The following is a 25,529-nucleotide window of genomic DNA, read 5'->3' on the forward strand; positions in this document are numbered from 1 at the left end:
TCACCCACACCTATCATATCGCTTCTGAAGACATTGATTTAACCACTGGAGTCATCTGGAGTACTTTTATGTTGCCCATATGTGGATAGATATATAAAGATTTTGGCACCCATTCACTAGCATTGTATGGACCTACAGAGCTGAGAACCTTTTCAAAATAATCTTCATTTGTGTTCAGCAGAAGAAAGAAAGTCAGACACATCTGGGATGGCATGAGGGTGAGTAAATGATGAGAGAATTTTCATTTTTGGGTGAACTATCCCTTTAAAACCTTCTCATTTGAAGTGGGAATGGTGAAAAAATTAAATCATGACATGTAAGATGCAGAACACAGTATTTTTGTAGACAGATATTGGTAATGAGACAAGATGACAGCCAAAAGAACATAATCAGGCAGCCAAACCTAATGATGTGGTTGATGACAATAGGGTCTGGGGGCAGTAGAAGATTGGTGAGGCGCTGTGGAATTTCGGAGAACTTCAGACGTGGACAGTCAAAGATCTGAAAGGAGGAGGCCATACACGCTTACAAAACGTTCTGGGGTATATGTGCTTAAAGTAATAAAGTATACTTGCCATCCATAATAATTACAACTTGCAGGCAAAATTGTAAGAACATTCTTATTAATTTATGATATAATTATATGATATAATTATGATATGATTTATATCATATGATATATGATATAATATAATCATATGATATATGATATGATATAATTTATATTATTTCAAATATTACATTTTAAGGATTTAAATGGATATGAAAGCATAATTATTGATTGCATAATATAAATAAGACAACTTTGTGATGAGGTAGTTTCTAATCAAGCATACCTGCTGGAAGTACTTATCACAGTTGATGTACTCCTTATCATGGGAGTCCTGCAGTTTGTTGGTTTTGACATACTGCCAGAGTGCCTGTATGATACTGGATCGAGTCTGTGTGTGAATGCCCAGCAGACGAGCCAGTCGCGGATCCAGTTTAAACTGAGGCGGCTACACACAGGGCACAAAAATCTCACATCACTTGTGCTGTTCACTCTCTGTTATCTTTCAAACCACTCCAGGGATATTGACACTTGGTTACAGGCTTTATATAGAAAACTTGGCAAAGCAGATTTAATAAGAGCTTTGACTGGAAAACTGTAGTCACAAAATAAAGCACATCAAAATGATCATTTAGACCTGCTGCTCAATCAGTTCCTGTCATGTGAGATTTCTTAATATACTCATTGTGATTTCCTGGTAAAATTGAAGTTTGAATGATTCTTAAAGTAAATGAAAATGAAAGAGGCATTTTAACTAAATGTATTATTGTCACAATGTTTTTCAATCTTGAAGTCCTTGGAAAAACCTTCTAAAATTAGAACTGACCAAATGATACTCAAGTCTGTCGTCAACCACATAAGAAATCTCTTCAGTTGATATGCATTTCCAACTAATTTCAATTTACTGGGTGTTTTTTTGCTGACTTTACCTGGTAATCCAACATTAACAGTAGAGTGCAGCGGACGTTAACATCACCAGGCCTCTTCACCTGGAAACCATCTGTCTCCTGAGTGGTTTGAGTACGATGCCACTGCAGAAAAAATTAGAAATCAACATGCATTTACTTACTTAAAAGCAAAAATACACAGATTTCCAGTAACTGAAAAGCAAAAGACTTGAATCACTTAGACTTAACTTTACTCTAGTGTGCCCATTCTAATATCACCACACATACAGTATGTCTGACAATTCAAGAATGAATGAAATGCTCTTCTGCATGACTATATGCTTGGAATTAAATAAAACCATGTGAATACTTTGTAAAAACTGTGGTGGCATTTATACTGGTAAACTATTAGTTATCTCTTAGATTTACAGTAGGAGTTGCCAAGTTTCATAGTCATTTGAGCTACTAGTAGGACATTAAACCTCTACCAACCTCTACCAAATGGTTATCAGGTCCGTAAAGGTCTTTGTCTAGCTCAATCACCAGGCTCTTGAAGAATGAAGAGAACTTCCTTTTCATCTTTCCTGGCTGTGAAAAAAAGGTTGAGTATTGTTTTCCTATAACCAGAGTGTGCCAATGAGCAAACATAACTATCCAGTTTCAAGTATAAAGACATTGTGGGAAAACAAGGGCCTTGCTTGCACCACATCATAAGCCTTCCTTGTAGACTTTCCATGGAAGAGAACAACCTCTGAATGTTCAAATTAAATGTGGTGTACTGGTAAATGATTTGCTATGCAGAACAACATTCCACTCAGCCCAAAGGCTGCATTATTCTTTAAACTATCATCAATAAGTACTAGTTTCATTTCTTTGGACATGGAAAAACATACGCTTCAAGAGCATTAGCTAAACCATTCTTGGTTAGAAGCTGACTCAAGTCAAAATTTATTCTGCATTGCATTCAAATTTAAGAACAAGTCCCCATACTCGTACTTCTTCTCTGAATATTTATACTTATGTTACAATCAAATAGCTATGAAGACATCCATTTTCAAAGCTTACAGTATAAAATGGAATGTATAAATGTATAGATTGGCCACAAAGTAGGGCTGCACAATTAATCGAAAAAATAATCGAGATTACAATTACAACTTGTTTCCAACTTGTTTTGGATGTAGTCGACAGTCCATAAAGAATATGGCATGCAGTTGCTCCACACAAAATGGAAATTGGAAATCTATTAATTGAAATGAATAATTACAATTACAATATCAAGGGAAATAATCAACTATTATGATTTTTGTCATAATCGTGCAGCCCTACTGCAAAGACATTCCTCAGACACTTTAAAATTGTTTTAAATATTTTTTGACATACTACATTCTATTCATACAATTTACAATGTGTGTACACATTTTTTTGGGAGTAATCAGCATATTGGTGTGCATGTAAACAGGCTCAAGTATGTGTCTCCAAGTACTTACATCTTTACAAGTGGATTCCTTCTGATGAAGCACAAAGTATTTTTTTCTACTCAGAGTTCAAAGACAGGTACAATGAACTAAAAAAAATGTTTGCATGGTCAGTCATGTTTCAGTAGCTTTGTGACTGGATGTGAAGGGAACGTGCTTAAGCAAAAAAACAAACCTACAATGAGCCTTTGCTCATTGCACTAACTACATACATACAAGGTTGCATCAGTGGTAATTTAAAATACACCTAGCTACAGTATGCCTAATCACAGAAATATTAGTGCAAAACATCTCTCTCCCAGTGTTAACAGATGATCAACCAAAAACATGCTTACATACAAAAACGAAATATACAAATGTTAATATATGAATGTTTAAAAAATAATACAATACAAATGTTTCAATACAAAACAGTAAAGGCATTTTATAAACATAATGTATGTGAAAGTGGCTTCTAAGTACTAATTCCACAGTCAGATAACTTTTTGATTGCCAACTTGACTTGGAAGTACACCTACATTAAAGGGATATTCTGGGTTAAATAAAAATTAAGCTTTATATCCACCACAGAAAATCATTTTGACTCATCCCTCAGTTTTTGTGCTATACTGTAATGTTTAGGGCATCACTGGAAGTTTAGCGGGCAAGAGGAAATGTGAAACAATGATTTTTGTTAAAGCACTTTTCCTCTTATTTGAGCCGTAAAGTTATCTTAATTGCCCTGTTAAGGTGGGAATGTTTCTTGGTGGATGAACTTCAGGTTATGTATTACTGGTGAAAAATGTTTGGAGTTTGCTCTATGTAAATAATACTTTACGTTTACTTGTCTCATCCCTTTCATGGTTTACTTTTTTAAACTGGTGATGACATGAGTTGAAAGATTCAATATAACTTTGCAAAGACAGAATTGACAAGTGATTCTAACATGTGTAATATTTAAGTGTTGTTCTTCCAGTTTCTAAGTGTGATAGTTGCATATTTTAAACATTTATTCTCTGTGCCTCATAAGTGCATTATTATAAACATGATTTGTTCTTTTTTTCTCTCTCTCTCTCTTTTTTTTTTAAAAAATAAGATTTGTTGAAATTATTTTTGTGATAATCGGCAGCATGCCACAGATCAATCGAGCTTCTGTTGTATTTAACCCATGAATATGCCCTTAAGATATGCATAGCTCACTAGTGGAGGCTGGCATACAACTAGCAAAAGAGCAGAGTAAAGCAAAATAAAGTTGATGGAGCCACAGAACGTTCTGGCACTTATGTTTGGATGGAGGCTAGGAAGTGATCTAATTGAAAGGCACATCTCTGTGGTCAAGACTGTGGAGCCTGTGAGAGTAAATTTAACCTCACTAGTTCAAAATGCACATAGCTGCCATTGACAAGATGATGAAATCATCACTAGACAAGAACCACATGTTTGAGATCCCAAGTGTGGGTAGCACGATGCTGATAGTGAGAGGACTCATAAACATTTCATAACATACAGTATATTGAGATGTATGGGTGGATCAGGTGCGATAGAGTCATGCCATTTCTATTACACACACCAAAACACTACAGGATTGGTAAATCATGAAAGTCCATGAGCAAACAATTAAAACTAACACTTGAAACTTGGCAATGCAAAATTGCTGATATTGTTGGTTTTTAAAGGACAAACTGCTTGTTATGTTCCTCATTTGGAAGTCGCTTTGGGTAAATGCACCTGCTAAAAATGATTAAATGTAAATTTAAATCTGACTTACATCATCCAGAAGTTTGCCCTCCACACGCAGCTCCCAGGATGCGATGCTGCCTTCAGAGTCCTCTAATTCAGGCTTGGCAGGGTTGAAAGTATTGGAAATGTAGAGACGCAGTTTCCGCTTTTGCTAAAAATAGAAAAAGAAGACCAAAGAACAAAATACAGTATGAGAAGCAAAGCCTCTTTTTCCTTGATTATTTATTTTCATCTTCATCCTATTCTATTCTCAAGATGACATTAGCATATTCATACTCTTCAGATGCAACAACAGATACATTGTGTTGGGAAAAAGTGCTGTGTTGCTGAAGCAAGACACTCAGAATAACAATATCCTGCAAATGTTCTGCTCATTTAAGTTGTTTGTTGTTTTATCTTGTTTAATGCAGGTGGTATTGTCAATGTGAAGTCACAAAGTTCACACAAACACAAAGTTCCTTGAGGCAATGTTGGAAAGAACTTTTTTCCTAAAGGCTCCTAAAGGTCTTTTAAATGGCCTGTCATACACTGTAGGTTAACGAGTGTAAAGATAATTTTTAAATTGATAAATACTTGGCATGATAGAATATTTTTGTACTTGGTTAATATATCCAAAATTAAAATATGACGAGGAATACCTTCATGGGCCTCTTAAGTGCCTCTTGGATGTCCACACGTTTGCGCATTATGGTCTGGTCTAATTTGCGCTCAAATGCCAGCAGGTCCATATATGCCTGGGATTCTGGGACGAGCTCACGAATCTGATGAAGGAATTCAATAAAACATATTTTTTAGAAAACAGATAAAAAGAAATGTTTTATTTGGTAAGGCAATCCAAACAATCCTAGTTATTTGACTCTCTCTCTCAGCTCTGCTGAGTGTTCTGTTGATGACAGACTGACTGAGTGTTTTGTCAATGACTAATGCGTCTGGCGTCTCCACTGCAGTTGTATCTATATGGCCTGATAGCACACATTCTTATCAAACACAACCACCTTATAGTGACACAATGACTATAAAAAGCGCAGTGTGAATAGAACCATACATAAAACAAAATATTTAAACCTTAAGTAAATTAAAAATAATGGGTTTTATCCAACTTAAAACAGCCATGAACCATTAACTGTCATAAGGTGTATTGCTATTTAAGTATATATATATATTATAATACTTGAAATATTAGACTATGATACACCTGTGAAAGCTGAGATGTTCCCTGCTTTTAATGTAGTCTATCGATATTGTCTAAGTATAGTGACAATGAGCCTTCCATAACATTTCTGCCCTTAGTATCGCTTGCTTAGTAGTGGATTCCACCCTTCGAAAAGGTAGAGAGGGAACATATAGACACGCCCTTGCATCTACGTCCACTGCACATTTGCACACATTTACATAAAAACCAGCCAAACCAATGAAAACAATGAAAAGGCTCAGAAATTGCACTCACCCGTTGTGGAAGGATCTTATCAGCCATCTTCCTCCTCTTGGTACTGCAGAAAGAGGGAGAAAGGGGAAACAGAGAGATAAAGCAGAAAAAAAAAATCCAACATGTTACTATGGAGACTGAAAGCACCCGGGACATCTGCTAAAATTCTGGGGCTGGTCCAGGATGCGGGAAAGCCGCTTTTAGTGTGTGTGTGGGTATGGGTGTGTGCGTGTCTCCGGCCCAGATGGTGTTGGCAACCACTGGCACAGAGAACATTACTAGAACGCTGCTCCAACTTCAAAAGTTCGAGCTTGGCAAGCAGCACAGATTCACAGGACCTGAACATGGAGTGCAGTCAGGTGTGTCAGTATGGTTGTGTTTTGAGTGTATGTTTGTGCACCATTGTAAAATCTTAGTTTAGAGAGTTGTGCATTTTATTACCTGTGAAAACAAATAATCATATAGGCCCCATTGACTACATTGAAATATATTGTGTGAAGAGTGATACACACTATTAACATTTGGACAGTTGTGTGGAACAATGTGTGTTTCTTTCCCCCTCCTAGAAAGCAATTACTGTAGTACACTCAAAAGCTGGATCTATAAACGTGACCAACACTATAACGGAACATCTTAAATACAACAGGGCATACAATCACAGTGAGAAGATCAGGGAAACATTGACTAGGGCAGTGGTTCCCAACCCTGTTCCTGGAGGCCCCCCAACACTGCATATATCTCTCTTATCTGACACACCCAGTTCAGGTCTTGGAGTCTCCAAAATCGAGCTGATAAGTTGAAGCAGGTGTGTTTGATTAGGGAGATATCCAAAATGTGTAGTATTGGGGGGCCTCCAGGAACAGGGTTGGGAACCACTGGACTAGGGTATTTAATATCCAAAAGGAATCTCTGAGTAGAACTACAGTAACTGAAATGAAGGTTTTCTTCTAGTTAGTATTGATCTTAGTACATCAAATCTTATAGAGTACAGATTGGTTTTCATTAACCACTAGCAAAGTATATTTAGCCTATTGCCTAAATATAAAGATAAAAAGAATTATAAGCCAAGTGTAAAACTATCTTGTGCGTACTACATCTCCCATCATGCCATGCAACAGGGCATGCATGCACATCCATGCTAAATTTGAACATTTTGTTTGTAGTAGTAATATTATTCAATGTCTCAGATTCAAATATTGCAGCAGGTCTAACAGGCTGACATCAGCCTACTGTATATATAACTGAAAATAAACATTGCTGTAAAAATGAAGAATCTTTGACACAGTTCAAACAACAAATAAGAGGTAAAGGGGACAAAAGTCCTTGTTAGGGATAAAAGACATTAGTTTTTGGAAACAAGCTGGACTGTGAGGTAATGTGCTGGGGTAAAGGTATGGAAGTATATTAATGACAAAAATAAACATTGCATTAACTGTGCTTGCATTTTTTGGGATGCAATTTCATATGGTTGTATATTAAACTGTTAATTTTTCAATTGAAATAATTTCACGATTAAGAACTCAATAAATATGCACCTTACAAAATTCAGTTACAAACCAGGAAGACTTTGCCCTGACAACTGCCTCACTGCAGATGATTGCAGATACTGTTGTACATTAAAATGGTAGATGACACATTGTAGTAAAGTGGCATGTCAAACTGAGGAAACCATTTAATATGACTTTATTTTTTATTGTCAAGTTCACAGCTTAAATATACAACCATATGAAATTGCATTCCCAAAAATTTCAAGCACTGTTAATGCAATGCGTTTATTTTAAAATTAGTGCAATCCATTGTTTTTTTCCCCAAAGACATTTGTCATTAAAATACTTCCATATAAAAAGGGGTCAAGGCTTGAGACAAGGGTAGGATCAAAACGTGTGAAATCCATCATGCAGCAGAATAAACTCCTACTTTGATCCAAGTGTGGGATCTGATTGGGCCTCTCTCAAGTCCATCTGCCTCCCTGGCATCTCATTGGGTCCAGGAAATCCCACAGGCTTCCTATATAGTTGATGGCATTTGGAAGGGTCCTTTATTAGAGGGTACTGCATTTGTTTGCAATTGTGTTACAAACAGTGTTTGCAAAAAGTGTTTGAGTGTGCAAAGTTTAAAATTTGTATAGAAGTATAGAATATTGCATAAAGCTGAATGCACAAAAAGACTACAAGGGTTGGAAAATAAATAGCAGAACTATGGGACATACAATATGATACAGCATGTGCCATTAATACACACACACAGACAACTATTACATTGATTATTTTGATGCTAGAAAGGAGGGTTGTAGACAATGCAAGATAACGTTACACAAATGTTTCAAACAAGGTCGAAAGACAGAGTGAGCAACTGTGTGAATCAATTGAGCTGATTCAGATCGATCAGAATAGAGAGAAAGCCAGAAAATGATGAATTGCCAGCACACCAAAATCTCCACAGATCAGTTTGGTTCTACAACAGCCATTGCACAAACAAGGTTTGTTCCAGACAGATTCAGTATGTTGCAAACAAGTGACATTAAAAAAAGAAATTCTATAAGACTCAAAATGTAGAAAAGATTAAACATAAGTAAAAAGAGAATGTTATTTGTAATGTGAAGTCATCTGAAGGTGATAAGAGCTACAGTAAGAATATACACAAAGAGGTTATGGTTAAGGGCAGGTTTAGGGATAGCTTCTTGTCAGCCTGTTAGGCACAAAGCAAGGCACCTTCCATTAATTGGCAGCTGCAGTACAATGGCACCAAAAAGTATTTAAACATCCAGACCACATGTAAAAATGTATTCATTTCATTGCATAGATAGCAAAATATCAAACCAAGTGGCATCAAATGATTGCAAACAAATGATACTAGACCTTTCCTTAGAAATAACGTTTCTAAGATATTTTTTGAAACTACCGTTACTTATAACCAAATTATCCCTAATTAATTTTTAGCAAATGAATGAAGTAGGATCCCCCCCAAGTTCAAGTTTGACAAGTGTCAAAATACATCTAATTTTGAACCAGCTGCAGCATATTGTTTTATCACTTAATTTAGCAAATTTTAACTGAAAAGTGTGCTTGTGCCATTTTTCTTACAAATAAACGGCACTTGGTTTGATTTGTTATCTAATGCAATGACATAAAAACATTTTTTTAAGTGTGACTGAAGTGTCCAAATACTTTTTGGGGCCATTGCAAATCACATCGATCTTCTGCCAACAACAGCCAACAAATGGCACCATTGGCTTTCATAAGAAAAACATCTTAACAAGGAGACAAAATGAGGCTGACAGATTTGTGGCTGATAGAGAGTAAAACTATTTAGTGGAACAGTTCACCCCGAAATGATTCTCTCATTTACACATCCTTATACTGTCTCAAACTCGTATGACTTTCTTTCTTCTGCTAAACACAAACAAAGTTATCGCTATAGATATTAAATCATAAGCATGCAGTTAATATGCAAGTAGTTTTGCAGGTATTTTGACAGTACATGTTAGCTCATGATCAAACAATTGTATAGTTAGGGGGGCCTGGGTAGCTCAGTGGTAAAAGACACTGGCTACTACCCCTGGAGTTCGCTAGTTCAAATCCCAGGGTGTGCTGAGTGACTCCAGCCAGGTCTCCTAAGCAACCAAATTGGCCTGGTTGCTAGGGAGGGTAGAGTCACATGGGGTAACCTCCTCATGGTTGCTATAATGTGGTTCGTTCTCAGTGGGGCACATGGTGAGCTGAGCATGGTTGCCACGGTATAGTTATTATGTGGAGAAATATATATTTCTAATAATTATGCTATGCCTGTGAAGAGCAGCTCTCCCTAAATATCTTTAAAGATGTAATCCATGCTGATAATAGTGATAACAGAAAAAACAATCCAGTAAGGCATATAGTAATATATATATATATATATATATATATATATATATGTATGAACTAACTCTTATTTATATGTCTACGATACACTATGCATCTCAGCCGATTATATTGCTTCAAAAGATGTGGATTAAACCACTCAAATTGTATGGAGTATATGCTGCCTTTATGTCCCTTTTAAAACTGTAAAAAGTTTTGGACCTTTGCATTTTAAAGATTTAAAAAAGTTTTTTGACTTGCATTGTATGGATGAAAAACATCATACATCTACGAAAATATATTTTGTTTTGTTCTGCAAAAGAAAGAAAGTCATACAAGTTTAATATGGTATAAGGGTGAGTAAATGAGAAAATTATCATTTTGGGATGAACTATTCCTTAAGAACATCAACAACAACAACAAAAATTGAAATCTACATCAATATAGCCATAAGAATTTCATTGTTAATAGCTGTTTGCCTTTTTTTTTTCTTTCTTTTTTTTCTTTTTTAAGTTTTCTGCTTCTCATTTAGCTGCATGTAATCAAGTCTAATGCCAGTAAGGCCTTGCTGTTGAGACATGGTTCTTGTGAGAGACGAGAAACACATGTTACCACCCAACCATCAATGCAACAGGGGCAATATGCGTAATTATATATTCAGGACTGCCTGTGTTGAACTTTCTGTATTGAACACCTTATACAAGTCAGTTCCAGTCGTTCTGTACTACATATTATAGAAATCGAATAAATTGCTTGCATGGCAGGTGTATGTGTGTTTTCATAGTAACAGCCCGCTAAGCTGTTTTTATGGTAACTCAATACACATGTGTGGACTAGTATGGAACAGCTTCCAAACTCAATACAATTAAACACCTTTAATACTGTACAGGGCTTGACGCTTACTTTTTCCCCCAAGGAGCACAGGTGCTCCTAAGTTGAAAAATGTAGGAGCGCATAAAGAACATTAGGGGCACAATGAAAATTGATCAAATAATGTGTTTTTCCTTAATAAAGGGATACGAGGAGACATTTACAAGCAAAATGATTTAATTTATTTGAACACAAAAAGTACACTAGGTTTTTAAATGATATAGGCTTCAAACTGTATTTATTTAATAATTATTTATACTTTAAACTGCTTTAAACTGTATAAAAAGTATAAACGGTACGAACACCTCAATAATAAAGTAGTTCTTCTTAGTTCTAAATGCCAAGCAAAATCTGCTCAGTCCGTTAAGACACAAAGGATATCATTGTTCCAGCAGGTTTTGTAAGCAGGTCGTCTGGCCCGCTTTGAGCTCAGCCAGCGGTCCACAGCAGGACTGGTATCAAATTGCTCTATTGAAGGCCCCTCCAAGCAGATCCGCATCAAGTCTTCAGTTGGGGACACTCCAAGGCAGACTCTTGTTGAATTCTTGATGCGGTTTTGGGCAGAAAAGCCTCTTTCACACTGGGCAGCTGAAATGGGGAGCACCAGCATGATCTGCACCAACTCTAGTATGGTCTAAGGGAGAAGACGACATCTTTTAAATTCATTTTATAAAAAAAAATAAAAAATCATGAATGTGTCTAGACTATTTGGGACTGCTCTGTCTTACTTTGTAGTCTTGTTTGTAGGGGTCCTTTGTCAGCAGCATCTTCCACAAGCCAGTGTAGGTTTTGTTCCTGAGGTTCTGGCTTACTAGGATTTTGAGCCCTTGCCACTGCGGGTTAAAATTGTATTTCCTACCGGCGGTGGAGGATGAACTGGTATCGCCGCCGGGGGCTTCAGTTAATGTTACTTCGTCGCCTTCTTTGTCCATCTCCTCCTCGGCGTCGACTGTTTCAGTCTAAACTTCCGAAACTTCGGTTTCTGTCACACTCGGTCTTTTGAAATAATGACTAATAGGCTTCATAATTTGTGTATGTTGCTAGCTAAATTTAGCTATCTATTTAGCGCACTGTGCGTTCACTCTTGACGTTTTAAAAAAAGTGGTGTCTAGAGGGCCCTTTGCACTGACGAGTGGATCACGTGATTTTTTTCAACAGACAACATTGGTTCAGCACAGTGACCGCGTAATTGTTGTTGTGTTATCAACCTTTTTGTTGAATAAATAAATAAATAATAAATAGAGGCTGCTTGGGTTGAATTTTGTAATACTTTTTATTTGCACACGTGCTCCTAAATACATTTTACAGCAAATGCGAGTGAAACGCTTGCACTGTTGAGCCCTGCTGTACATGACTTTGAAAAACTAAGATTAACTCTGGGTTAACATCTTTTTTTTATCCTGGGTTAATCAACATTTTGTACTTTATTTTAAAAGGGGCTTAGCACTGCTTTTAGTTCTGGGTTATGAAGCCTTGTTCCAGAGCTTCTTATCCACTTTTGGCAGGATATCTCAGAACAATGTTAACCCAGGGTTAAATGATCCTGTGTTATTAATTTCAAGTAAGAAAAGCCCATTAGGCTACAACCTACATTATGTGTACCACTGACATTCTCCTGTTTTTGATTTGACAAAATCCTCTATACCATTATGAGGGCTCCTGCTCTTTAGAGTGTCATATTATACTCACTTCCTGTTTCGATTCTGTACAGATTGCTGCTGCTGTTGTTGGATCTGTTGCTGTGAAGGAGCGGGTCGCTTGCGGCTGGCCTCCATGGCCTGATTGGTAAGTCCAGGCCGGACAGCAGGGCTTCCCCCATATGGTGGTCCTGGAGGTCCCATTGGTGCGCCCTGGTGAGGCATTCTTGCTCCTGATGGCATGCCAGGTCGCTGAAAGAATTGTAAAAAAAATAAAAGAAAGAAAAAGAAAAACAGACAGGCATGTGAATAACATTTTCATGTATTGCTACAACCAGGGCTGGTGGAATTGGCTTCTGCAACTTAATAAAATGATACATTAAAACTGTGCAATAAACACACAACAGGGACAGTTCCCCTGGAACAACCTGCAATTAAGTGACTTAAAGCTACACTATGTAAGATTTTTTTGTTAGAAATGAACCAAATTTCATTAATGAGCAAATACACCAACAATCCGTCCTCCAAATCACGTATTTGCCTCACCCCGATTCACTATGGTAAGCCTATAATAATTATTTATATTTTAGAGCAGTCGGGACAGATTTGGTGGGAAATTGCATACATCCGTCAGTCATCCGTGCATGTTTACATCATGTCCGTAAATAAAGAAAAGAAGGTCCTACTACAGCGTGTGTATATGTGCGGTGACAGCCGTGGTGGAAGTTTGAAGCTGACATCTTGTAGCCAAAACACATGAGCAACACTGACCATGGATCATTCAAAAAGGCAACCAGTCTGGGGAAACACCCGTTTTCAAAATAAAGAAACTTTAAAGAGTCTGCAAGCAAAAAGGGAAAGCGACAGAGCCCATAATAATAAAACACTAAACAACATCGGCTTGACTTTTTCAGTGGTGACAACTCAGAGATCTGGAAGGATTTAAAACCGACCCAGAGATGGAGTTTTTCTTGCACGACAGCAAAGATATTTTATTGGACCGATAGTTAGCCAGGTTTCTCTCTTAGTGCGGTAGTTCATAGACAGCGTTAGCCACTCTAATGGGGCATTTTATTATGGATTTTGGTACTGCAGTGCTTGATTTCATTTTCGAAATCACTTTTGCTGCAGAGCAAGTACAAAGACTTGCTACTGCTAGAAAATACATAAACATACTGAGTTAAGCATATGAACATGCTACTGCTGCAGCACAATTAGACAAAACGCAAGTTGATTGTCTACCTGATTACATGTCAAAGAACCAATCAGCCTACACCATGCAAGCTGATTGTCTTAACATGTCACATGTGAGTGAGCCAATTGGCTAACAAGTTCAAAGAACCTTTCAGTTTGCGCCACAGAGTTGCAGGGCTGAACTTTGGATATGTGTGTTTAGGGAACGGATTAGAGTTTCAGAGAGCAATAACGACAGAATATTGGAAGTAGTTCGAGATTAGCATTACTGCATGATTGAAAAAAAATATTATGCCTTTTCAACTTACCACATTTGATTTATGAGGTTTCTGATGATTGAAAAAAAAAAAATCCCTGTATAAATAACTCATATTATGCCTTTTCAGCTTGCCACATTTGATTTATGAGGTTTCTGCAGTCCATTAATGTAACACATTACATTAATCAGCTTTTATAAAACTAAAGCTGAAGTGTGTAACTTTTTCTGTGTTAAAACACTTTCTCCTATCCCAGCTTTATATACAGAGGCAACTATTAGTAAGCCATTCATATGTTAATTTTCTCAAAAACTATAAAAACTGCCTTTCTGTGGCGCTTTGAAAATTGCTCTGTTTGTTTCGAGCGACCCGCTTAGATACGCCCAAACAATGTTGCTCAACCAATGGCGTGAGTTGAGGGCGGGACTATCTCTTTGTTTGACCAACGGCAGATGGGGGCCGTTTTCAGAAAGCTGTTTTGAAAACATAGTTTATTTTTGCAATTCCGGATTGGCCCCATTCACTTCCACTGTAAGTGCCTCACTGTAACCCAGATATTTCCTTTTTTTTTTAAAGAAGAAGTATGGCCAACTCTAATTAAATATTTGTGGTAATCAACATTATGCTGCAAATGCTGTCAATTGAGCTTAACTTGTATTGACCCCAGAATATTCCTTTAAATTATAATTGAAAAAGTAAATGATAAAATCACTAAAAAACGTCTTCAATATGTTAAGCTTCCTCCCTATTGGTGTGACCAAATCTTATGGCATAGTTGTTAAACGCTACCACTTTCACCTAGTCTCTATGGCGTGAGAAACCTGTTTACACTTCAATTAAACAGGAAGGCCTTCCATTGAATTCTTGCAGATGTGGAATGCGAGACAAATGTGTGAGAATAACGACTAACTGCTAATTTAAGGTTTCGTAATGTTAATGCAGCGATTCATAAAAAGGAAGTGATTGTGATGTATCCACTAATGATGTACCTCAAGTGCGCTTGAGTCCTGTTATGTCTGTAAGTTAGTAGACTGATGACCTAGACACTAGACTGTTGTGAAATAAGAGCAGGCTATGCAGGTCGCATTAAGTTGCAGGGTAATGAGAGACAAAGACTTACAATGAGATTTTTAGCATTTGATGGGGCCAGACAGTTGGTTGCAGGTGTGATACTTCTGTTATTCTCTGAATACTGCAGCAAAGCACTTCTGATGGGTTGCCAGATGCACTCAGCTGTCTCTGTTGGCCACAGTATACTGGTCTTACCATTACATTAATACAGTAAAACCTGGGCCAATGGGAGAAATCATCAAATACTGTATAACAGGTTTAAAGGAATATAGAAGTATCATATTGTAAAAATAACACAAGACTTTTCAATATTTCAATAGTCCTAAAAAGTGTTAAACAATTACTGTCTTGTGCTGTCTCTCTCTCTGTCTCTATGTTTTGTTCACAAATCACTTTGAATTAGGGTTGCGTGGTATACCGGTACTAACAAAATATCATGATACCAAAAAAATTTAAATGGTACAAAATCATCTGGGGGCCTGGGTAGCTCAGCAAGTAAAGACACTGACTACCACACCTGGAGTCGCAAGTTCAAATCCAGGGCGTGCTGAGTGACTCCAGTCAGGCTTCCTAAGCAACCAATTGGCCCGGTTGCTAGGGTGGGTAGAGTCACGTTGGGTTTCCTCCTCGTGGTCACTATAATGTGGTTCTTGCTCTCAGTGGGGCATGTGGTAAGTTGTGCATTGATGCCGCGGTGAATAGCATGAAGCCTCCACACGCACTAGGTCTTCATGGTAACATGCTCAGCAAGCCATGTGATAAAATGCGCAGATTGACAGTCTCAGACACAGAGGCAACTGCGAGTCACTATGCCACCACAAGGACTTAGAGCGCATTGGGAATTGGGCATTTCAAAAAAAAAAAAAAAAAACGGTATGAAATAATCTTGTTTTTTTTCTTTTCTTTTTTTCTCCCTTTTCTCCCCAATTTGGAATGCCCAATTCCCAATGTGCTCTAAGTCCTCGTGTTGGCGTAGTGACTCGCCTCAATCCTGGTGGCGGAGGACGAATCTCAGTTGCCTCCGCGTCTGAGACTGTTAATCCGTGCATCTTATCACATGGCTTGTTGAGCGCATTACCATGGAAACGTAGCGCATGTGGAGGCCCACGCTATTCTCCGCGGCATCCACACAACTCGGCACGCGCCCCACCGAGAGCGAGAACCACACATTATAGCGACCACGAGGAGGTTACCCCATGTGACTCCCTGGCAACTGGGCCAATTTGGTTGCTTAGGAGACCTGGCTTGGAGTCACTCAGCACGCCCTGGATTCGAACTCGCGACTCCAGGGGTGGGAGTCAGCGTCAATACTCGCTGAGCTACCCAGGCCCCTGAAATCATCATGTTGTTAATTTCGGTACCATATTAAAGTATGCTGCCATTAGAAAAATGTTACATTAATGTGAGAGTTTTGAGATGAAATCAAAGACCATTTGAAAATAATAATAAAAAAGTCTCGATATGGCCAAGTGTGATCAATAAACAGCAGAAGGATATCATTTAATGAAATAATACACAGTCACATGCACGCCACAGAACGAATGAGAGGCTCTGTCCTGCTCTGTCATCTCCTTCACACACACAAGCAGACGTGCAGACAAACGCAACACACACTACAAATGCTTGATTTTCCAATAGTATCCATCTGCAGAGCAGTGTGTTTAGTGTATAATCGGCTGTGAACTCTCAAATGTCCGTTTTCACCGTTGCAGCTCGGAGACTTCTGTATAAAAGTGTAATATTCAATAAATACTCAATAATGTAATATTAAATGGTTATATTATTAATATTATTATCTGTAAGCAATATCACAAAAGCAAGTGTACTAAATATCAGCATGTTGTAATTCAGCCATGGCAGCCTTTTGCCTCCGGTGATCAGATTGTTTTCATTTAATGTTGTCATTAATACTGTATAGCTGGGTTGTGCATCTTTTTTTTTTTTTTTACCAGAAATAATATATATATTATCATTGTTGAAATATTATTATTGGCTCTGTATTGTTAAAAATTATTATATTTTCATTTGATTAAAGCTGTACTGTATGTATTTGGTTAAACAAAATTTCATCATAACATTTAATTAAAACATTTAACATGGAATCCAGAAAAAAATAAAAAATAAAAAGGCATAATTTGAATCATTTTGCAGTTCTTTTAGTCAAGTAGTTTTCTGTGTAATTTCATCAAAAATCTTGAGTTTTTTTTTCTTTTTTTAGTATCGAGTTACCATTGATACCGAGGTACCAGGCTGGTATCGTACCGAAGCCAAAATTTTGGTATCGGAGCAACCCTACTTTGAATACAAATTTGGATGCAGGTAGCAGGGAAAACATTTTATTTTGTATATGTAGCAGCAGAATCTCACCATGTGGATTTGCACTTCAGAGAGACTGGCTGTGTTTTAAGTTGTCAGTCAGCTTTGAAGGATGAGCAGTTCTGCTCGATTCCTGGTGATAAACAACTTCCTTTTGCTAGAGTACTCGCATGTCCTCCTGGAGTTACATTACTTGCAGTTAATATGACAACTGTGCACAGCAAACATCTGATTTGTGTCTTCGGATAGACCTTGGTTACCACATTATTTCACTAATGCCCTTCCCATTGATTTATGCAAATGTTAACATTGTTACATAATTGGAACAAATGTAAGTTACACTTTATAAATTTGGTCCAAGTTAGATTGTTACAAAATCATATTGGAATATTTCACAATATAATTTCATTGATGTCTGACGCAATAAAACAAAATGGGGTAAGATTCGTGGGCAATAGCTGACTTAATTTTTGTCTCATTAATTATGTACAGTTTGCTAATATGTGTGTTAAAGGTGCACTTAGTAACTTTTTGTTCATGTCATCTTGGACTTACAGTGACACCTAGTGGTGTGGATGCAGCATCATTCAAAATCACAGATGCCATTGTAGAAATTCACTATTCACAATCAGCCATGATTCATTTAATCCAAGAGTGAAAGTGTCCAATTACAAGATGGTTACTGAAATAGTGAGTAGTATTCAGCTGGTCATGTGATTCTAAATGGTGCTCCATGTAGAATAAAACAGCATTTATAAGGTTACTGATATGACTAGAGTCCTCTTCTCATGTGAGTGATTTTATACATACTGTATGTTTCAAAATTACAATTCATTTCTTTAGGAGTAAAACTTTGAGTGCACCTTAATATACTAGTAAAACGGTAACATTATGCTCATTTTATTAACCTAAAGTGTATTAATCTAAAGATATTTTTCATTTTGCATTTTCAAGTTCTGTTGCAAAATTGTTCCAGTGAACTAGAATGAGAGTATCTGCTCCTAGAGTGAAATGACCTGAAGGTCATTTTATTTATCCACACATTTACACAGAAAGAATGAGTCTGTCATTAACAAACACTGTGCATTTGGTGTGTGGGTGCCTGAGAGAGAATAGACGAACCACTAATATAATACAGCACACCAGTAATTCATACTCAAGATGAAACACCAGTACTGTGACACCTAATCTAAACATGACAACGAGCTAAAACTAAACATCTAGAAGGCGAGATAAAACAGAAAATAAAAACCCAGACATAATACTGTATGCACAAAACTAACAAAAAGTCATCGCCTAAGCCCAGGTGATTTATCAACCTCATTTCAAATACAATCATTAAAAAAAGGAAACAAAACACTGTTTGATACAAAAACACACTGCAATTCACAACCTATTTTACTTCCGAAATCTGACAAATTTCCAAGAGAAAAACAGGATTCAACAAGAAGAATTGCAGGGCAGGGCTTGATCGATAGCCTAAATAGCCTAGCCTAGCCTAGCTTTGTTAACATTATCTTATAGCCCGCATGACCTAAGTGATGTCAGTGGAAAAGGATAGTCATTTTAGAGGAAGAGAGTTATTACATTCTGATTAAAGATTACGAGGACAAACGTTTTTGTCTTAAGAATAAAATACACCAATGAACCGTTCACAATTCCAGGAACATGCACTAGTATACGAAAGTAAATGCCGTCAATTTTGATTTCACATTGACTTTAAATTCATTTCACCCATACTGGCGTCTGCTCAAATTGTAACTTAATTGCAAACCTTGATGTGCACACACTGTTCCTTGCCTTGGAAACAAGGCTGAGCCAACACATTCTTATAGCTCAAACTAACTACATTTCCCTGGGCAGGTCAAAATACAACAGACTAACACTACAATGTTATTATAAAGTGTACAAAGCATGGCCTCATAATGAGTATGGCAGAGAGCCAGTAAGGTGAACAATAGCAAAGGTGAGCCTGAGGTAACAACAGGATATGTAGATGAGTGGCATGGACTGAACATAAGAGAAGAGATGTGTGCAGATAGAAACTGTAAAGTAGGAGAGGAGAGCAACACAGGCATAGAAAAGGACATAAAAGGAGAGGAAGCCAAAATATGGAGTGGGAAACATTTGGCCAGGAACAATCAGTGCTTCGTCAAGGTTAATTAGTCTGCAGAGGCAACAACATAATTTTCTTCATTCATCATCCAAACAATTTCTGCAACACAACCTATCTTTCAAAAACACACATAAAAATGCTGTCCTTTATTATGGATTGAACATTTATGTTTGTTAAAAAGTTAAAGCAGTAAAGGCAGACAGCAACGTCTTTAAAGATAAAGACACTTACAGTATTATTGCCGTTTATGATGAATTATTCTCCTATCAATTTGCTATTCAATGAAGTTCTTCAGGTTTATTATAGTTAGCTGGTATATAATGGATGTCATGTAGCTCTATGTATTTTGCTTGTTCTGGCTTTTAATTAAGATTGATCTGCTCTATGAAGCTCTGGCTAGACAAAGCCCTGCTAATCATAAATAAAAGATTACACAGCTTCTGTATATAAACAAAGGTTCAGACAGCTTGTAGATTGGTATTGTCTCTTCTGCATCAAACCTTAATTAATGTCACATGAAATAACTGTCTGCATTACAATAGTATGTGTAGTAATTACTTGTACTACCACTATAACCATGGAGTTCAAGAGTAGCTTAAGCAGTGATTCTACCCCATAACATGCTTGAATTTTTTATGAATGAGATATCACATCAGATATAATGCTAACCTATACAGATGTGTTCAGAAGTTGGAATAATATTAAAGCTGTGTTGGGTCACAGAGCCGCTTCTGTTTTGAATGAAAGCACTCGTCACCTTGTGCATGCTGCCAAATGCATGCAGCTTTCAATGACCAAGTGGATACCTTTGGCCTTTCTTTTGCTTTCGCTGCTCCTTTTCTCTTTTTTCCACATGCAAACACATGCTCGCCTCCCTCATTTCCCTCTCCTTCCCACCCCTCATTCTCTCTCTGCTTTAACAAGAAGAGTGGTGCACAGCCAGGATCTGGAGGGCTAGAAATAACCTTCACATGGACACCGTTCACTGCTATCACTCAAACACACAGGCGTCTATGGCTGAACTCATGCACTCACACATGCACACACAGAGAGGGTACGTACCACTCCATGGACAAGGAACTCAAATAGTTTGCTCTTGGTGGCTTTCCGAGCTCCTCCAGCACTCTCCTCCGAAGCCATTTCCCTCACACTCTCCCAGTCTTTTGTCTTTCCCTCTCCCTCGCCTCTCTTCCTTTTCACCCTTCGCTCACCTCCTCAACCCCCCTCCAAGGCTCCCTGCTCCACTTCCCTTACTTTATGCTATCCTCTCTTTCTCTCCGTCCCTCAGTCTCTCCAGCTCTCCCCCTCTGTCTGCTCGGAGTGTGCTGCCCTGTCGAGTCTCTTGCTCTCTCTGTGTCTCTCACACTTATGTTTGGTTGAGCTGCCTTTCAAGAGCCAGGCTGAGAGAGAACATGGGGGGTTGAGAGTTGGGGGTCTTTCAGGGGGGTTCTTGCTGGCCCACCATGACAGTCCCCCTCCCCCTTTTACAAACTCATACAAAAACACACACGCTCACAGGCTGCTGCAGCTGTTGCATTCCATTGGTAGATAAGGGAATGCACGCTGACTGGTCGGTTGCTGTCTGCTGCGGTGTAGTTAGTCTCGCCGCTAACCAAACCCCGCCTCTTCTCCCTTCACTTCTGCACTCTCTCTCTCTCTCCCTGTCCTTTGCTGCAGTCAAACCCGACAAGGCTTGGAATACACTGCTCATTCTCAAAGAAATGGAGGGAGGAACCTTAAAGCAGCAGTGAGGATAAGCTACCAGTTTTCAGACTGAGGATGTAATAAAACAGGCCAAGAGAGCATTTCAGGTTGATGTAAGCCATACTGATTTTGACCATAGTATACTGGTCATACTGACCTTGTTTACTGCAGTCTGTCTCAACTAAATTCTGAAGCTTACAATGATTACAATGGTTTGATCAGCTTTTTCTGTGAGAGACGTGCAAGATCAGCTATTCATAATCTTAAATCTTTTTCTCTTTCCCTTTTTTCAGTTCCTCAAATATACATGCTCCTATTTTTTCCCCCTAATTTAAAACCTGAACTTGCTAAAAATTTATTATATATCCCAAGCAATATCAATTAAAACCAAAAGGTTCTCCCCTGAGGACTAGGTTGTTTTTGGAGGCTCCTTATATACTATGACACAATTTCCTCATCTGATTAACATCTCCTATTTCACATTGCCTTGTTATTTTAGCTCGTCAAATTGTTATTAGTCTTAAACTGACCGTTTTAACTTTTTTGGAGCGTGTTGCAATCATCTGATTTGAAATTACTGTACATAAAAAAAAACAATGAAATTCACAAGGTAAAACATCGTATACTGTGTAGTTGTAGTGTTTTCAATTTAGCAAAGGGTGAATATAAAATCACTACTTTTAAAGTAAATAAAATAGCAAAGTCTTCCTCGTATCCCATGTTTGTTATTTACACAAGCATCGCAGGGAAACTGCATTGCTGTAGAGAAATATGCTAACTAACCGAGCTGCATGTATATGGGAGTAAAGAGTACGCTGCTCATACAGTGCATGGATTAAGTAGAATTGCCCTAACAAGTAAATAACTGTCAAACAACAGTCCTCTACCTGTGAATCATTGAAACAATTACCACACTGTCTGGCTGAAAACTCCAGTTTAGGGATCATTGTTTGGGTTGTGAATCTGATGCACAGTTGTGAAAATGAAGACTAAATAGTATTCCAATGAATTTATAGATAAGGCAAAACAAATGCCTACAACAAACTAGAGTACAAAACAATTTCCAAGTGTTTGGATACTCCAGTATTCAGTTTATTTCAATCACCAGAAAATGGCAAGAAAAGTTAATCCATCAAAACTCTCAGTATTAACAAGGATCAAAGTTCAGAGGCTGAGAACAGAATGAAGTTGCACCAGTCAACCATATCAAGAGCTCTCCATAACACTGGCTATGATGGGATAGTGGCATAAAGGAAGCAATTACTTAAAATGAACCATGTGAAAGCATGTGTTCAGTTTGCCAAAACTATAATAATGACCCAATTGGGATGTGGGAACAGATTCTGTGGTCAGATGTGACCAAGATAGAGCTTTTTAATCAAAATAAAGTGATATACAGTATGTGATAAAACACTGCACATAAACACCAAACCCTAAAGCGATGTATGGTTATGATGCACAGAGAAATGCTGCTGGAGAACTATTTTTTAAAATAAAAAAAAGTTTGGGAGAAAGTTCATACCTTGATCTTAATTCAACTGAGCATCTAAGGCTCTATTTAAAAATTGTAACACGTACACGTCAAGCAATCAACCGGCCTGAAAACCAACATAAATGGCCAAAATCACTCCTGGATGATGTGAAAAGTTGATACATACACTAAAAGACTTAAAACGGTCATTGCCGGAAAAGAGGACTGTAGCAGTTCTTATTTCATTTTTGAAGCATATTTTCAAAATAAAACACATCACATTAAAATAATTTTAAGTTTCAGTGACTAAAAGTATATATATATATATATATATATATATATATATATATATATATACACATACACACACACACACACACACACACACTGTATAGTAAACTGATTTGAATAGACAAAAATGTGTGTTATATCAATTTACCAAATGAGAATCATGTTCATTACATTATAATTCATTTTACTTGTCTACATCTACTTTTTAAAACTGGAAATGAAAAAGCAGAAATTAAAGAATTTCTCAGAACGAGCACTGAGACCTTCCATTCAAACAGGCTTTTTTTGTGGTGACCCATCACAGTTGTTACTTCTTTTCACCTCTAGTCACCTTAAATCAGGAAGTACTTCTATAAAAGCATGAACGAGCTAAAAAGATCTGTGGGTCTCAGTACCCCCTTGAGTCCCCCCACCCATGTCTCCCTTTTCCCCTTACAGCCCTGCCAAATGCTCAGGTCCCATTGACTGGGAAGTGAAGGGGGTAGGGGACTTGTGAGGGGTAAGCAGAGAGATAGTGTTTGCTATGGACTGGGACAGTTTGACCACACGCTGCAGTATTATGTTTCTCCAACAGAGGTCTGTATACTCCTATAAAACCACTGCCTCTTATCAATGTGCCACAGCAGCACAGAGGTATTACATTTTCATTGTCCAAGACTGCCCATAAAGAATGTACTTGGGAATGGCATTATGAGATACAGACCGGCTACTGCACAATTAATTCAGTCTTTGAAATAAACTCAAATTAACACCATAAAGCTCTTGTTGCTGACACTGTCTATGAGCAATCTTCTCCTCTCCTCTCCCTAACAGTTAACATGCAGCATTAACATGGCTGACCTTGTGTTGATCCTGTACTGTGGTTTATGCGTTATAGCAAGATGCTCTTCTACCATCAGCATTAACTTGAACTTGCTGTTGAATTTTGCAGGCATAGATCCAGCAGTTATATTATTCTCTTAAGGGAGATATGAAAATCTTCTTTATTCAAGTCAGTGACTGAGACAAGCATTATGCATAACAGCATTCTTCCTACATACAATCATCTTGAATTTTCATAACAAAAACTTGTATCCTGGGAGGTCCATTTTCAGATTCTAAAATAGTCCCCTAATGAAATGAATCAAGGAATCAGTATCCTCTCAGTCAAGGAATGAGAGCCAAAGAGCAAGTTTGAAAATAAATGCTTTGGCAAGCTATCTATTAAAAGGCCAAGGGAATTTGGTGGAATTCTGGTAAAATGGCCCCAGAGTAACACTGTGAATAATGTAATAACAGCCCAGCCTAGTTATTTGCCACATTTGCAATTGTTCATTGTTAGTTAATCTTTGTTCATGATACATTAACAAATGTTAACTTATGTATAAGTTGATATTAACATTAAAGGAAAAGTTAATCCAAAAATGAAAATTCTCTCATTTATTCACCCTCATGCCATTCCAGATGTGTATGACTTTCATTCTTCTGCAGAACACAAACAAAGATTTTTAGAAGAATATCTCAGCTCTGTAGGTCCTCACAATGCAAGTAAATGCTGTAAAAAGAACATAAATGCAGGAAAAGTAATCCATATGACTCTAGTTAACCACAGGAGTCGTATGGATTACTTTTATGGTGCTTTGTTGAGAATCAAATTTTGGTATCCATTAGCCGTGTTTCCACTGTTGTGCCAAAAGCGGGTTGTTGTAAAGAGTTGTTTTCAGCTGTACAGGATGTAATACAGTGAAAAGGAATGCATATTTTATCAACTGTACCCCCCCAACCCAATCCTAACTATCAGTGGAGTCAAAATGTAATGTTAGTTGAAAATGCAACCTCTGAATCGCACTAGTCACTGATTATGCAAATGTGATTACTTTCTGTTTTCAACGCAGGATCCGAACCCGAGTCTCCCACACTTCCAGTCAGGGCAGAAGGAAAGTAAACACACTTGAGCAGATGCAAAAATAACTGATGGGAGATTGAGTGAGTGGGCATAATGTGGCCGATCCTAGGGTACCGGAACTCCTGGAAACAAAATGCCACCTTCCTGTGTGATCATGTTGTCCAGGAGCTGAACTATCCATTTTTATAATGTACTTCAAAAGAACTTTGTTAATCAAGAATGATGAAAGCATTTATAACGTACTTGACAGAACTTTGTTCATCAGAAACACACACAACATTTAAACCCCCCCCCCCACATATATATATATATATATATATATATATATATATATTATATATATACACACACACATACATACACACATCATACTCACTTAAAAACTATACTACAATACTCTCTCCACACCCCACCCGAGAGCCCCCCAAAAATTCAAAATACCTGCCCCATTTCCGGACAAACAAATCTAAATCACCCCGTCTTCCCAATGACACCTCCTCATAAGCCACTACCCTCCCCATCTCCATGCACCACTCCAGATATGGGGGCGCACCAGCTGACCTCCAACCCCTCAAAATAACCTGCCTGGTGATCATCACACATGTCAGAACCCAGTTCTCAATATGGCCATCCCCCATATCGATGACCGCCCCATCACCCAGAACACAAAGTCTGGGGCAAAACGAAACCCGAGTGCCCACCACGTCGCACACAATATTCTGAACCTTCGACCAGAATTTCTGGATCACGACACACCACCAAAAAACATGGGCCATGTCTCCATCCTCCGATTGGCATCTCCAGCAGGTGGGTGTGTTTTT

At 37.8% G+C, this 25,529-nt stretch overlaps 1 protein-coding gene across 3 annotated transcripts in view; it reads right to left on the bottom strand.

Moving 5' to 3' along the window:
* smarcd3b (SWI/SNF related, matrix associated, actin dependent regulator of chromatin, subfamily d, member 3b) overlaps positions 1 to 25,529 on the bottom strand; it is a 52,361-nt gene that overhangs the window by 5,829 nt on the left and 21,003 nt on the right. The window contains exons 1-10 of one of the 3 annotated variants that reach the window (XM_051662329.1): positions 20,420 to 20,776; positions 12,456 to 12,655; positions 7,975 to 8,064; positions 6,079 to 6,121; positions 5,270 to 5,392; positions 4,660 to 4,782; positions 1,930 to 2,025; positions 1,480 to 1,581; positions 837 to 998; positions 404 to 501 (exon numbers count right to left, since the gene is read on the bottom strand). In XM_051662329.1, coding sequence (XP_051518289.1) covers positions 404 to 501; positions 837 to 998; positions 1,480 to 1,581; positions 1,930 to 2,025; positions 4,660 to 4,782; positions 5,270 to 5,392; positions 6,079 to 6,121; positions 7,975 to 8,064; positions 12,456 to 12,655; positions 20,420 to 20,497 — 1,115 coding nt within the window. In that variant the 5' untranslated portion in view covers positions 20,498 to 20,776. Of the gene's footprint in view, positions 1 to 403; positions 502 to 836; positions 999 to 1,479; positions 1,582 to 1,929; positions 2,026 to 4,659; positions 4,783 to 5,269; positions 5,393 to 6,078; positions 6,122 to 7,974; positions 8,065 to 12,455; positions 12,656 to 20,419; positions 20,777 to 25,529 lie in introns of those variants that run through there. The other 2 variants (XM_051662423.1, XM_051662512.1) reach the window with 2 other exon arrangements.

This window comes from Myxocyprinus asiaticus, chromosome 1, assembly GCF_019703515.2.
Source record: "Myxocyprinus asiaticus isolate MX2 ecotype Aquarium Trade chromosome 1, UBuf_Myxa_2, whole genome shotgun sequence".
In the NCBI taxonomy this organism is placed as follows: domain Eukaryota; kingdom Metazoa; phylum Chordata; class Actinopteri; order Cypriniformes; family Catostomidae; genus Myxocyprinus; species Myxocyprinus asiaticus.